This window comes from Montipora capricornis, chromosome 5, assembly GCF_036669925.1.
Source record: "Montipora capricornis isolate CH-2021 chromosome 5, ASM3666992v2, whole genome shotgun sequence".
NCBI classification, from domain to species: Eukaryota; Metazoa; Cnidaria; class Anthozoa; order Scleractinia; family Acroporidae; genus Montipora; species Montipora capricornis.
In genome coordinates this window covers 17,780,221-17,794,384 of record NC_090887.1, presented here as the reverse complement: position 1 = coordinate 17,794,384, position 14,164 = coordinate 17,780,221, and the positions used below count along the sequence as shown (strand labels likewise).

Genomic DNA, 14,164 nt, shown 5'->3' with positions numbered 1-14,164 from the left:
GCCGTTCGTTGGGAGGAGGATGTTAACCGCGCTCCAAAAACGGCTGCAAATCGAGGACGCCACAAACCCTAACCTAACTATGGCACGTCACAATTATTCAAGATGGCACCCGGGGAAATTTGGAAACCAAAACAAGCGTTTTTGAAATTCATTTATTTCGGATACAAAGGCTTTGATTGAAAAATGATTGCAAACATTATGTTCTGTGGTTTTAAGTTATTTTGTTGCTTTAGTGGAGGTTCCTTTTAAAGTCAGAAGAGTCGTATGCAACATGGCGTGACATTAGACGATAATTTGCATGAGCCTCGCTTTGACCCTATTTCTCAGAACTAAGCTCGGAAGTCCGAAACAGGTCTAGGAAAATTTCAAAATGTTGTAAAAACATAAACGTTATCGCAGAAGGCGATCAAACTTTCTAACATCCACAAAGAAGAGTACTTGGGTAAGTTGTACAGAGGATCAGTGCTCATATTTCCTGTGCTATTTTACATGTATGAAACCGACAGAGTTGTAAGTTTTACTTGCATTAATTTACCAGCAATTTCTAGAATAACGAACAATAATAAAGATCGTTGCCTTTTCTTCTCGAAAATGGAGGTTTAGACGTGAAGATAAGTTATCTTGCTGCCCTTTCGTTCCTTAGAAGTGTTGAAATCGACTTGCTTCCTGTTTAAAATTTCAGCAGGCTATTCTATTTTGTAGATAACAATACATATTGAGGACCTTAATTAAAGGCATGTTGAAGGGGTTTCCTTTCTCGGTGACTTAATGTGTGTTACAACTTTTATTACTCAAGTCATTATTTATCCTTGTCTCAGCGTTGGTGGTTCATTGCGACTTTCTCGTCAAAATTATAATGTTAGTAAGATGTGAATCGAAAGCGAAAGCGGAAGTCACTAGAAGGGAAATATGCTGTCCGATGGTACGCAAACTACTGTTAACCTCGAATTGGAGAACTAAGAAATAATATTATTGACTACTGTTTGAGATTAATCACATTCATCTGTTTTATTCTAGAGAGTGAAGGCTAAAAATGAGAGGATCACACGACTAACAGCGATGATGTGCTGAAAATGGAGGGTGAGTGGCATCCTTTGGCCTATAAGAAAAAATATTCGAAAGGGGGGCCGAAGGCGTCCGCAGACAGAGCAATGTGGAATAACGCGTTTCGTGGTTTAGAGAGAAGCAAGGCAAAAACAGATTAGAGAACCATTAGTTGCCCTCGGCTCATAGATCGTAAGCACTTGCACAATGTCATGACTCAGTGGCATTACATTTTGAGACGCATAATCCGACAATTTTTTGTCCAACAGTAAAGGCGCGTAGCGTGGTCATTTTTTCAAGTACGCACAAGTACATATGATCTAGATACCTAAGTAAACTGAGCGAAAAATACTGCGTTCTTTATTTCATGTCGAAATAGTTGCGTGAATACAAGCAAAGAACAAAGCGTCTTGCCCTTATTTTGAGCAAACTTGGCGCAGACAAAACATTGTTTTGGTTGTGCTAGCGTGACTGGAATCTCGGAACGTCGCTCCTTTGCAACCTCGCCTTTTTGTTGCACGCTGGCCAAACAACACTGCATTGTTAGAGCAAAAAAAAGTACAATGCAAAACTAACTTAGAACATGGTATAGCTTGTGTTTTAGTTTTTAGAATTCAATCAAAGTGGTGCTTTCATCACGAAATCTTGGTTGCGTACAAGTAAAATGTTAAAAATAGAAACAATTGCTAAAAAATTCAAAATTTTCTGGTCACTTCAAGCACGCACGTGCGTATATGCGTATAGGACGCTACGCGGCTGCAGTAATCTTATCTGTTCAGACATAATATTTTGTCTTTGATCAGTGATTTTCTCCTTCTTTCTCCACAGAAGACAAAAAAACAGCAAGCTGTCCAGAGGAAGAGGACGCGGCAAACATTGCTGTCAAGGTTGAAAGTTCTAATGATAGCCATCACCCCAACAGCTATTTATTACCACCTGACAGATTCAACTGGCAAACAGTTCCCAGTCGAAGTACTCACGATAGTTCACATACAGTGAGTCAATACACGGCAGCCACAGAGACGCGTAGAGGCCACAATCGTAGCAGAAGGGCAGCGAATGTATCAGTGCCGAGAGGATTTCTTTCACAAAGGAGACCGAAAAGGGGTCAATTCAATAACTCAGTGGCATCAAAGGCTGATAAAAGGGCACCAAATCAGTCCGAAGCTGTCAAAGGTCCCGGAAGGGGTCCATGTGAAAGAGGGAAAAGAGGGCGCGGACGTGGTAGGGAGGAACAAGCTAGAAGTAAGTTAATGAGAAATTATGTTCTTTTCTTCTCTTTCATGGGGGTCACGAGAAGTGAATTTGACATAGTCACAGGTTTTAGAAGAAACATGATAGTAATGTTATTTCGTTACCGACTTATGATCAACATACGAAACGTAGCATAGTAAGTCTCAGTATTTATTGCCCCCGCAGGGTTTTGGCCTAGAAGCCAAAACCCAAGGAGGCTAACTAGAAGCCCCCGCGTAAAAAGGGAAATTATGTAAATTGATATGTAAATTGGTAGAAGATATTGGGTGCTTACCATTTAGCCAAAAAATCCGGATGGAATGATCGTTGCATAAAGGTAAGCGATTTTCCGAATTTAATGACCAACCGGATGAGAATGGCGCTTACCATTCCATCTTGCATATTTACTCGATCTTGTGAGAAAGGGCCTAGAAACGGAACAATTCTCACAAATGGTAAGGGCGTTTCCTGAATTCCATTCCGAACGGAAAAAGAGGACTGACTACGTCTGGAGGTTGTCCACAATTTCCGAAAAGATTTTCCGGAAAATTGCCTTTCCATTTGACCGCCAACCAAAATTCCCCGATTTTTTGGCTAAATGGTGAGCACCCATTGTATAGGGGAAAGCAATCTCGATTTGCTCAACCGAGCGCCCAGGGTGGTATCGGTATTGCTTAACCGAGTACACAAAGTGGTATGAGTATTGTTCTCCAAGTTCGCAAAGTGTTCTGGGTAACTTGAGTCACGAGGCAGAAAGTCACGATCGATATCGAAGGTTCAGCATAGCGATTGAAAGTGAGTAATTTTCGAATATTTACAGCGATTCCTTTTATTTTGAAAATCAAAGATTACAGTATCTGATAAAAAAAAATATGCTGCCTGGGTCAGAAATCCATTTTTCAGGCACAAATCATAAATAGGGGTGACGATTTGTCAGACACAAATGAAATCAGACTGAACAGGGGCTACAGAATTGATCACAAACGGGTGTCTGGAAAACCCGAATAGCGAATAGCGAATAGTACGAGCAGTGGGAATAGTGGCGAATAGTAACGAATAGTGACGAATAGTCGCGAATAGTGAACAATCTCGTAATCAAAGCAAATAATGTGCTCTCCTGTTGTCGAAAGAGAGTTTCGTGCATGCTTTTACAAACACTCTAAAGAAGAACAAACGTCAAAATGTAAAAATATAAATCACTTTCATTAATACATCAAGCTCATGATCATCTCCTCGGACAGTGGCGCCTGAACATAAATTTTAGATACTCACATTTCATCATCCTCATCTGTGTTGTCCGATCCGGCGAGACAGGTTCTGTAAAAAGGAATAAAATCAAAATGTGAGGCAAGTGGTTTGTGATTAAAGAGACAAACGAGCTACTCTGATAACCGTTGCGCTAATTAATTATCCAAATAAGCAACAGGATTTCAATGCATCTCAGGGCTCAAGCTGTCCTTCGCCGACATATCTCTGCTTTTTTTAGCGGGAAAATCCCAGCCCACGTTGCTGCACGGTTGACCAGGAAGTACTGGGTACCAAATTTTCGTCATTTCGTCACTATTCCCCCCCCCCCTCCACCCTTATTTGCCACTATTTGTTAGTATTCGTCACTATTCGCGACTATTCGTTATTAGTATCACCCAACTAGTGAACTAATGCAAATCCTGCATTTTGATTGGCTACGCTACTAGAGGACTATTAGTAATAGTCCTCGAGTAGCGAAAAGCGTGGCGCTTTCTTTCGTTTTATTCCCAAATAAATATCTCTTCAACTTGCATTTGCTAACTTTATTATTGACTTTTCTGTCAGACTAGTTGGGTGATACTAAAACAATTAGACTCTTCGCCCTCAAGGGCCACGGGTCAATGGCCCTTGCGGGCTACGGGTCTAATTGTTAACTATTCGCCTCTATTCGTACTATTCGCTTTTCGCGACTATTCGCTATTCGGGTTTTCCAGACACCCACCACAAACTGCCAGACGCAACGTCAGAAAGCAAAAGCATAGTCTCAGTATCATCATTTTCAACAATCTTCGATCATTTTTAAAACGATTATTCACAGATAATAACAACCAGCGATCCGAATATAATAAGCGAGTTTTGTTCCTATTTAATGGTATTTCAAGGTACCGTGGAAAGCACCACATGGATGAAAAAGATGACGGCCAAAGATGACAACGAAATGTTGCCTTCTAGTCATTGAATGTTCCTGTTCCTGTTTTACTATCATATTTTCAGAGCATTTTTTTAAAATTATGTAGATTGCTTTTCAACTGATAGCGTGTCAAATAAACGATGAAATTAAAATAAATGCTGTGTGTTGTTGCCCATCCTTTCCTTGCAGCTTTCACTTTCATTTACCTAATTACATGTTAAATAATATGAAGAGATCACAATAATGGCGCATATTTCTCATCAAAATTCAACTTTTCGCCCGTTTTACAAGTTTGACATTCGCCTTTTAAACTGGACTTTTTGGACTCATCGACTTGATCACGAAGCAAATCGACGACAGCTCCTAACGGCATTGTGGTAAAGGAAATTTCCACGGGTCATCATGTTGTCAATATTTCCGTGATAAAAGTCTTACGGTCGCCATTTCCTTTGGGTGCATTACCCAGTGTCTGGCGGGAAATCTTCAAATCCCACAGTGCATTGCAAAAAACAAACGAATGTCACCAAAACGAACCTCGCAAAAACGAATGTTTGAACGGACGGTGGGACGAAATTGAAAAAAAACATTGTGTCAAACGAATGTCGAACTTAGGCTTGACAAACGAATGCTGTTTTATGTAAAAAAAATGTCGATTAAAAAAAAACGAATGCTGTTCATGTAAAACAAATGTTCACTTTGAAAAACGAATGCCGAAGCGAATAAAACGAACGTCCAATTTAAATGGCGAATGTCAAACTTGTAAAACGAGAGAAAAGTTGCATTTTGATCAGAAATACGCGCCATACACAATGTGTAGTACATGTTAATTGGAAAACACCTCAACTGCCATCCGTATTATATCAGGCGGGTGCAGATTTAGTGAAAACTAGTACTAGTTTTAAAATAACGTAGCATTCTGAACTCTGCATTTTGCTATTTTCCACAGGGTCCGGAGCAGGGTTTATACAGCCAGACATCAAGTACGAATGGAATCAGTTGTATGTTTTGGGTCTCCACTATAAGACATCGCAAGATAGTCTCAAGAATTATATTCATATTATTAGCGGCTATGAAGTTGGTTTTGTGCGTTGGTTCAAGCCTAATGGAAAAGCAATCGTGACCCTGAAAACTCACAAAATAAAAGGCAAGCACAATAAGAAATAAGGTGCAAACTAAGCTGTCACGTGCAACAGAGTAGGACAAAACTATGCTCAGTCCGGGACGCTCTGTAATGTCATGTACCACGGTAGACCAGTCACTGTGACTGTTTACTTGTATAAATGGGTACAAGCGACCTGCTTCTAGGGTATCAGTGCGCTTGGCTAACAATATCGGCTGTTTTGTTGAAAGCCCCAATACTTTCAGTCATTTCACGCAACGTAAACCAAGTTTAAGCTCTGGCCAAACGTCTGATGTTCCTCTTGATCTTTTCACCAATGGAGGGAAAATGCCAGATGTCGGTAACTCTCTCTAGTTCGCAATGAAATTAGAGGTTATAAAGAGCTGCGTCCCCTCGCTTTAGTTCTTGTGTAGCGCGGTTACTCTCACACGTTCCGCAAATGTCCTTATTTTGGAGTTAGCATTATTTACGTAAGTGAAGATCATCTATCTTTGTTTACTCCAGATTTTCAAGACATCTTACGTGCACAGAAAAAAAAACCGACGCTAGATGGTGTGACAGTCTTGATTGAAAGAGCACCACAATGTAAAAGCATATATGTCAGCGGATTTCCTCCATGCACCTCTAAAGATGAGGCACAAATGTACTTTGAAGAAGGCGTTGGTGCATTAGATCCGGCTCGGGGAGTAGTGTTTAGCCCAAAATGGGACGAACAGGACGAGAAATGCAGAATAAAAAGAGCTATTGTGTACTTCAACGACAAAGAAAGTTAGTATAACTATTTCACTGATAACCTAATGGAGGAGCTCATCAAGAGGAGCCTCTATTTCCCATACTTGGCTTAGAAGATCTTAGAAGTCAGCCCTTTCCCAAGCAGATTTATCATTAAAAACAACGCTTCCCTTGGGAGATTCAGCGCACCCACTGTTGTCAAAGGCAATCAAAACAGCGCTATCTCAGCGTCTAGGGAAATATGATGCTTTTGCAAGGTAAAAACCTGTTCCTAAAAATAAATTTCCTCATCAAAGGGTTGACTCAAGGAATTAGTGGAGAGAGAGGCTCCCCTTGATGAGATCCTGCCTGATGTTGTAATTTGTCTCAGAGTATGTTTAAATTTATAAACTGCCAAAGCTCTTTTGATGGATCGGACATTACTTGATCAAGTGGACAGGTTATCTGGTCGTCTTTGACTAAACCCCATTTTTATTACGCTTCGGTATCTGACCGCGGGCTATCAGTTTACCAGGTCTGTTTCCCCTCGCTTTCCCTGTTGGTTTTTTTAATTTCTTGCATCTTCTGTGATTGGGTTAATAACTTTAAGGTTTACGGACTTTCAATAGAAATCGATCTGGGATTAAATGTTTTTCTTGCTCATTCCAGGTCAGAGGAAAGCATTGAAAAATGATCACTTCCTAAACGACAACGCACTGCATGTAGAGGCATTTTATCCATTCTTGGGAACAGTAAATCCAGTAGATCAACCAAAAGGGTCGACGCGACCCATCTCTAGTGACCCTAAAGGAAGCAGAATACCTGAGTTTTACAAACTTGTTGATCCGAATCTCATGGAGTTTATCATGGAATCAAACCAATCTAGTAAGTTGAAAGGAGCTTTAAACGATCGCGAAAAAACTCATATTAAGTGGAAAAATGGGGCTTCGTACGCCCTAGTAAAGTATGCTGAGAGGAAACCGGACAGTGAATTTGAAGAGCTGGCTTGGAAAAAAGATGTAATGAAATCGTTGATTCCTGTCTAGATAGTTGCGATGCACGTGAATTTCTTATAGATGAGGAGATTTGGGATGAGGTAGCCAATCAGCTTCCACAGATAGAACGCCAGGTGCTTTCCAAATACACAGCCAAAGTAAAGCTGATGGAGACATCTCATACTCTTAAACTGATTTGTCTAGAGTCCAACATGCTTGACTTTGCCGACAAGTTAACTAATCGCTTGAAAAAGATTAAGCAAGAAGTACGTGAGAAGAAGATGGAGGAAAAGATAAGAAATGACATCTCCCTTGTTAATCTGCAGCTTTTTCAAAATGCTAAAATCGAGAACATACTTAAAGAAGAATTTAAGGAGGACGTTCGAGCTGAAGTCAAATTGGGCGACCGCGCTCTTGTCTTAAAGACACCTAGAGGACTCATGTTGCAAGTCTATTGGTATCTTAGGCAGCGTTTGGACGAGATAGATGAATGTGCCGTACATATTCCACCAGAAATTGTAGACCTCTTGCAACGAAAGCCCGGAAAGAGAAAGATGGTTGCCGAATTGCCGGCAGGATGCGCCTTTACTGTTGACGACAAGAGAGGAAGGGTAATCTTTCTGGCTAAAAATCCCCCTGAAACAAAAGAAGGAAGCCAAAGGGCTAAGAGCGTGCTCGTCAGTGACCAAAGTCTGGCAGTAACCACTAGAGATAATAGTCTTTTGAACTCTGACAAGTGGAGTGATCTTTACAAAAAATTGGAGAAACGACTAAAGATCAAGGTAAGACGCGAATTGCACTGCATTGCTGTCTTTGGATTCAAGAAAGACGTCATGGAAGCTGTGACGAAAATGAGAGACTTTTTTAATGAGAAAAAAGCAACAGAAGGAGAGTTTCCCCTAGATTCGCTGCTACATCGAAGGATTTTCAACGAATTTTTCAAAGATGATATAGAGGAGATGGAGCGAGAGCTTGCGCGTTATGGTGTCAAGATATCATTCGACGACAAAGGGGAGCTTATCAAATTCAGCGGAAGCGAAGAAGGCGTCAAAGAGGTGGAGGAACGGTTGTACGCCCTGCAAGAGACAATTAAAGAGGAAATTTTCAGAATTTTCACACCTGGAATGACAACATTCTTAGCACAAGAGGAAGGAAGGCGATTGATCGAAGTGGTTGAACGAGAAAAGAAGTGCATCATCAATATAACTGATTTTACTGGAGAAGAAGAAGAAGAAGAAGGTGATGATGAAGAAAGTGAGAGCGATGAATCACTAAGCAACAGTTGCGATGGAGACGAAATTGACGAAAATGAAAACACTATTCTCACTTCTGAAGGCAAAATTGTAACTTGGAAGACAGGAAACATCCAGGAAGAACAGGTGCGAGTAAATCACGAACAAGTGCACAAGAGCAAGCCTAAGTGGCATTTTTCGGTTGGTAGTTTAAGAAAGAATGATTTTTTGTAGATTTAATATTAAAAAAACAATCTTACCCTCGACAGAATACGATCCTACGATCGTATCCCCTCCCCCCCCCCCCCCCCCAGTTCTGTTTTTTCGTGACAATTTTTTTTTTATGGGTTGCCTAGAAAACTTGAAGGGAGCACTAAAATGCAATCACGAAGATTACCATCATACAGTAAGTTGTTCTGCTACCACATAAACATAAACCCCTTAATCACGCAAACAACGACATTGCTGAAGTAAAGCCAATCCTAATACAGACGTTTACTTTTAATCTAATGCAGGCAGACGTGTTAGTGTGTTCCGTCGGCTCAAATCTCATGCTATCCGTTGGTGCAATCGCCAATGCTATGAGCAAAGCAGCAGGTCCGGAATTACAACAGGCGTTATGGGAATCGGCAAAAGAAGCAACAGCTGATTTGGGTGAAGGCGACATCATTCGCACTATTCCTGGAAAATTACCTTGTCGTCATGTAATTCACTGTATATGCTGCCCATGGAAAGATGGAAGTAACGAGCAAAAGCAGGTTAGTGCGGGAACATGCAACATGAACAAGGTCATTTTCTGCAAAGGGGTAGCAAAAGTATTTCCAATGGAATTTTAGTTTTTGTTTACTATATACTTACATGAAATGATTCATATCCTGCAAGAATTTGGTTTTCACCTTAGCCTGCAAGGCAAGTATGAAAATGCATAGTCTAAGAGGCTAGTCAGATCAGGACATATACTTGTAGTATTTATATTTTATAATAGAGCAAGCAATTCTTAGGCTAAATGGAGCACTCTGATTGGCTGATTTTTGATCGGGATTTTACAGTACGCATCATTACCATGGAAACGGTCCGTTTCCGTACCTCTCTCTCTTTCTCTCTCTCTCTGCTTGGAAATTCAATTTGAGCGAAATACGAGAAGTTTTGAAAACGCTGAATTTATTTTTTTATCACTACAGCACAATTATAGCAAGCGGAATTTAGTTTTACCTGTAAAAGGTTACCGTTCAAAGTTTATAGAAGACGAAGATGTCCAAGATTCACCAAAGCGGAGACGTGTCCGATCGCTCAAAGAAACGATACCATATAATAAACAACTTACTAACCACACTTGCACAGGACCGTACTGGGGAGTACTGGCCCTGGGTCGTTTTTATGCGGACCCGCGACCTCGGCCCAACATTCCCCAGTGCGACCGTCGCGCTCAGTTAGGGTGCGTTCGATTGACCGTATTCCGGAATAGGAATACATGGAATATAAGTTAGAAATCCTTCATTTTTAGGGAGATTCACGTTAAAATTGTCAAATAGCTGCCAAAATACTATTTTAAACAAATTTTTATTATCCTTGCTCCTTCAAAACGCGCCAAACATACCGTTTTAATCATCACTCCACGTATTCTTATTCCGGAATAGGGTCAATCGAACGCGCCCTTAGTAAGAGGTTATTATTGAATAGTAAAATAGAAAATCAAGGCCAGGACGTCGCATAGTCACACCAACTGAAAAATACCATACCTCTAAGGCCCATGCTGAAGGTGCTTCTTTCCTCGTTCTTACCTCGGTTGGATATTGATCGTTAGGGTTAGGGTCTCCTTTTTGTTTTCTCACCAGGTTCTAAAAAAGCTGTTGTGCAAGTGTTTTGATATGGCGTCTGAAATGGGAGCTTGTTCTATCGGCTTACCACTTATAGGAACTGGTGGACTTGGTTTTCCACATGAAGTTGCGGTCCACGTGATGATACAAGCAGCCATTGACCACAGTCAAACAAACCCAGAGTCACCTATCGAGGAGTTCAGGTTTGTTGTGTTTAGTGATGACCCGACTGGAATCGAAGCAATCGAAGACAATTTTATTGCGCTTAAGAAGGAGCGCCAGCCAATGCGAAAATATCGAAAGCAAAATGTACCAAAACGAAATCCTACGCCTTTCCTTATGCCAGAGCTTGAGAATAAAGATGTGGAGTGTGGACAACTAAAGGTACGAGTCGTGGAAGGAGATATAACCAAGGAATCCGCTGAGGCAATTTGCAATGTTGTTTTTCACGACCTTGACATGAGAAGTGGAAGCTTGAGCAGTTCTATTGCTGCGGTTTGTGGCAACGTCGTACAGGAAGAGCTGCAGGCACAATTGCCACAACATCCAGGGGATATCTTGATAACGTCAGCTGGAAGGGCAGCAGCGATGAAAAAGATCGTGCACATAGTAGTGGGATCTTCCAAAAAGAAGCATCTTCAAAGCTGTGTGGAGAAAGCTCTTAAAAAAGCTGATTCCGAGGGATTGCGTTCCTTGTCCATTCCAGCGGTTGGCAGTGGAAGATTGGGTTTATCAGCGGACGACTCAGCGGAAATAGTTTTCGCGGCAATCCGGGCTTTCACCGCCAGTCCGTGCGCTTCAATCCGTGAAGTTAAAATCGTAGTTCAGGACGATTCCATTACTGGAGTATTTGTGGCCAAACTGGAAGCAATCCAAAAAGAAAATAGCAAATCCTTGTACTGTGAGAAAAACGATGCTGAGGGGGCCACAGACTGTGGTCCAGGAATACTTGAAGATTTCACGGATGAATCGACAGCAGGTTTTCGGCGCCAAAACGTTGTTATCCATGGTCGGATAGAGTCCCTTGAGGAAGCCATGACAGCCCTCAAAGATGGCGTTACAAAGGCCTGCAATAATCCGCGCATTATTAAGCATGATGTTCTTAGTCGCCTCTCTAAACGGCGCATTAAAGATCTTAAACGAATGTCTCGTGATCGAGATGTCAAAATGGAACAACCAGAGGCATGTTGTATTCGGCTAGAAGGACTTCCGAAAGATGTGATGGACCTGAACACGGAGATAAGTAACATAATCCAAGAACAGCTGGAAAAAGAACACAAAGAGGAAAAAGCAGAGCAGATGTTTCGAACGGTTCGATGGTGCATGACCAACGCTGCGGGAAAAGAAGAACCCTTCGACAAGATTGCTAACTATGAAATAGAATTAGCATACCAAGCCAAGAAACCTTCCCTGGTATTTTCACATGAGAATCTGAAGGCTGAAATCCACTTCGATTTCAAAGAAGTTACATTTTTGAGAAATGGAAAGATTAAAAGCATCCGTCGTAGGGATGGTAAGAACTGGCCTGATATCATTACAAATTGAAATGTTTGTTCAAGCCTCTGAAACCTTGGTTTACAGAAAAAGTTAATCCTCTGTCGAGCTTAGTACACCAAAAACCTGCATATAAGAACCTAGATTTCAAAAACATGTCAGTCATACTAACGTTTTGCATTTAGCTCCTTTTTATAAAAGAACTTATTGCAGGTTCTTATTTTATTTGTCTCCTCGGCATCCGTGCTATGCCTCATTTCCTCTTGGTGGAGACTATTCTTGATTAAATAGAGTCAAAGCTAATCAAAGAACATACAGTGTAGTTCAGTTTCCTACAGCACAACTGCAAGCGACGTTTGTTTGTTTGGTACTTATTTGTTTGAGCAGGTTGAAGTTTTGGCAGCTATTCAGCTGATGTGGACCTGCTATATCCACCCACCCATATACTCACAGAGGACAGCCACAACACCAGGAACTTCATCCCCTACTCTTCTCGAATAGCCTGTGTGGGTTCTTTAACGTCCCACGGGGAACTAATGAACATGGAAGATATTTGTGAGACGGTTTATAGTCCTTATCTGAGAGGACTTGAGAGGCTAACCATGTGCTGATGTAATTACAAAGGCAGCACTTTCTGCTCAGTTATTTTAAGACCCTGAGTGTTGGTCCGGCCGGAGTGGAACTCACGACTTCCCACATGGTAGCCCGTTGCTCAACCAACTGAGCCACCGGTGCGCGGTGTAGCTCTTTTTGGGGAAAAAGAACCCATTTTGATTTAAGAACTCAATTAACTCGTTTTTTTCTCTGTAAACACAATTGAACAGAAAGATTTTTGCACTACGGTAGTTCATTATAAAAGGGTTAGGGTTAGTAAGACTGAAAATCTGTGATTTTCTTGCTCTGATATCCTTGTTTCAAAGGGTGCTTAATTTTCAATGAACCTTGCAGTCTTACCTAATTTCTCAGAGTACTGGGACAAACATTTTACTATCTAACAATTTTTGTTCTATGAAAACAGTTTTGCCTCTCCCCGATGAATGGGTTGCCCATCCTCGTGATGAACAGGACAAGGAAGAACCGCTTCACCTTGTTAGCCTCCTCAGAGAGTCTGAAGAGTTTAGGAGAATTGAGGACAAATTTATCGAGTCGCTGAGTAATAAGGTGAACATCATAAATATCGAAAGAATTCAAAACCCGTCGCTGTATCTACCGTACATGGCGAGGAAACAAAGCATGGACGAAAAAAATGGCACACGAGGCAACGAATTGCAATTATTCCATGGAACCAAGTGCGAAAGTGTGAAACCTATCAACTTGCAAGGATTTAACAGGCGTTTTTGTGGCCAAAACGGTAAGTCATTATGGCAGGTGTACATTACATAAGTGTTGTATTGGTTCTCCCCTTCGATTTCCCGGAATGCCTCCACTTCGGAGGGCGGGTGAGTTGAAGCTCTTCAAGGCCATTGAAACAAATGATGGATAACACAAAAACAAAGCAACGTATCTTTAAGAATTTTGAGGGAAGAAGGGGGGGGGGGGAGCAGGCATTGCTTAACTCGCAAAACTCAGAAAATAAATTACAATAGAACAAATAATTGGATTGTAATGATAGCCTTCCAATAGTCAAGAAATCTGTTTCAAAAATGATAAATCTGGGCTTGAGTTTTGTCAAACTTATCTCGATTAAAATATCCTTCAAAGCGCTTAATGTAATTTCACCTTTATTCACATTTTAACGAGAAAAAATCCCAAGGGGTTAGCCTAAGCCCCCAAATGTACCAAACATTTGCTACTTACAATAATTCTCTTTCTCCCCTCTCTTAGGCAGGGCGTATGGTGATGGTGTCTACTTTGCTAAAGAGGCTTCTTATTCCAAAAGTTTTTCAAAGCAAGGTCCTCACGGTGAATGCTGTATGTATTTAGCGAGAGTCCTTGTTGGCAAGTATACCCTTGGCAGACCAGGAATGAGGGCCCCACCAAGCAGAGATAAGAGTAAACCGGAAATCCTTTTCGATTCCGTCGTCAACGATGCAGATAATCCAACGGTATTTGTGGTTTTCAACGATTGTCATGTCTATCCGGAGTACTTAATTACTTTCAAAATAATCGAATAAAATTTCAATTGAGACTAGGTTTAAAAGTGTATCAGTGTAGAAGTCGCTGAGGAATCAGTTATTGTGCCTTGTTTCAGTGCGTGTTTCAGGCATGAAAGTCATAACTTTTTATTTCTTGTACCGGAATTCCCTTCGAATTGTTCGGAGGGATGAAAGAAGTTTTTCGCCTCGTGAAGAAAACTTTAGTTAGCATTTTTTCAGTCGTAAAAAGACCAAGTAATAAGGGGATTGTTAGCTTTAAATATA

General features: G+C 41.0%; 1 protein-coding gene across 1 annotated transcript in view; it reads left to right on the top strand.

Annotated features, from left to right (window-relative positions):
• The first annotated feature begins 334 nt into the window (after nt 1–334).
• The window catches only part of LOC138049727 (uncharacterized), a 15,122-nt gene continuing 1,292 nt past the window's right edge, over nt 335–14,164 (top strand). Inside the window, 11 exon segments of the mRNA XM_068896134.1 lie at nt 335–442; nt 1,018–1,080; nt 1,873–2,289; nt 5,382–5,579; nt 6,060–6,323; nt 6,936–7,274; nt 7,277–8,640; nt 9,009–9,251; nt 10,329–11,823; nt 12,823–13,155; nt 13,629–14,164. The exon segment at nt 13,629–14,164 is cut by the window's right edge and continues 1,292 nt beyond it. Coding sequence (XP_068752235.1) covers nt 1,074–1,080; nt 1,873–2,289; nt 5,382–5,579; nt 6,060–6,323; nt 6,936–7,274; nt 7,277–8,640; nt 9,009–9,251; nt 10,329–11,823; nt 12,823–13,155; nt 13,629–13,918 — 4,950 coding nt within the window. The 5' untranslated portion in view covers nt 335–442; nt 1,018–1,073 and the 3' untranslated portion in view covers nt 13,919–14,164.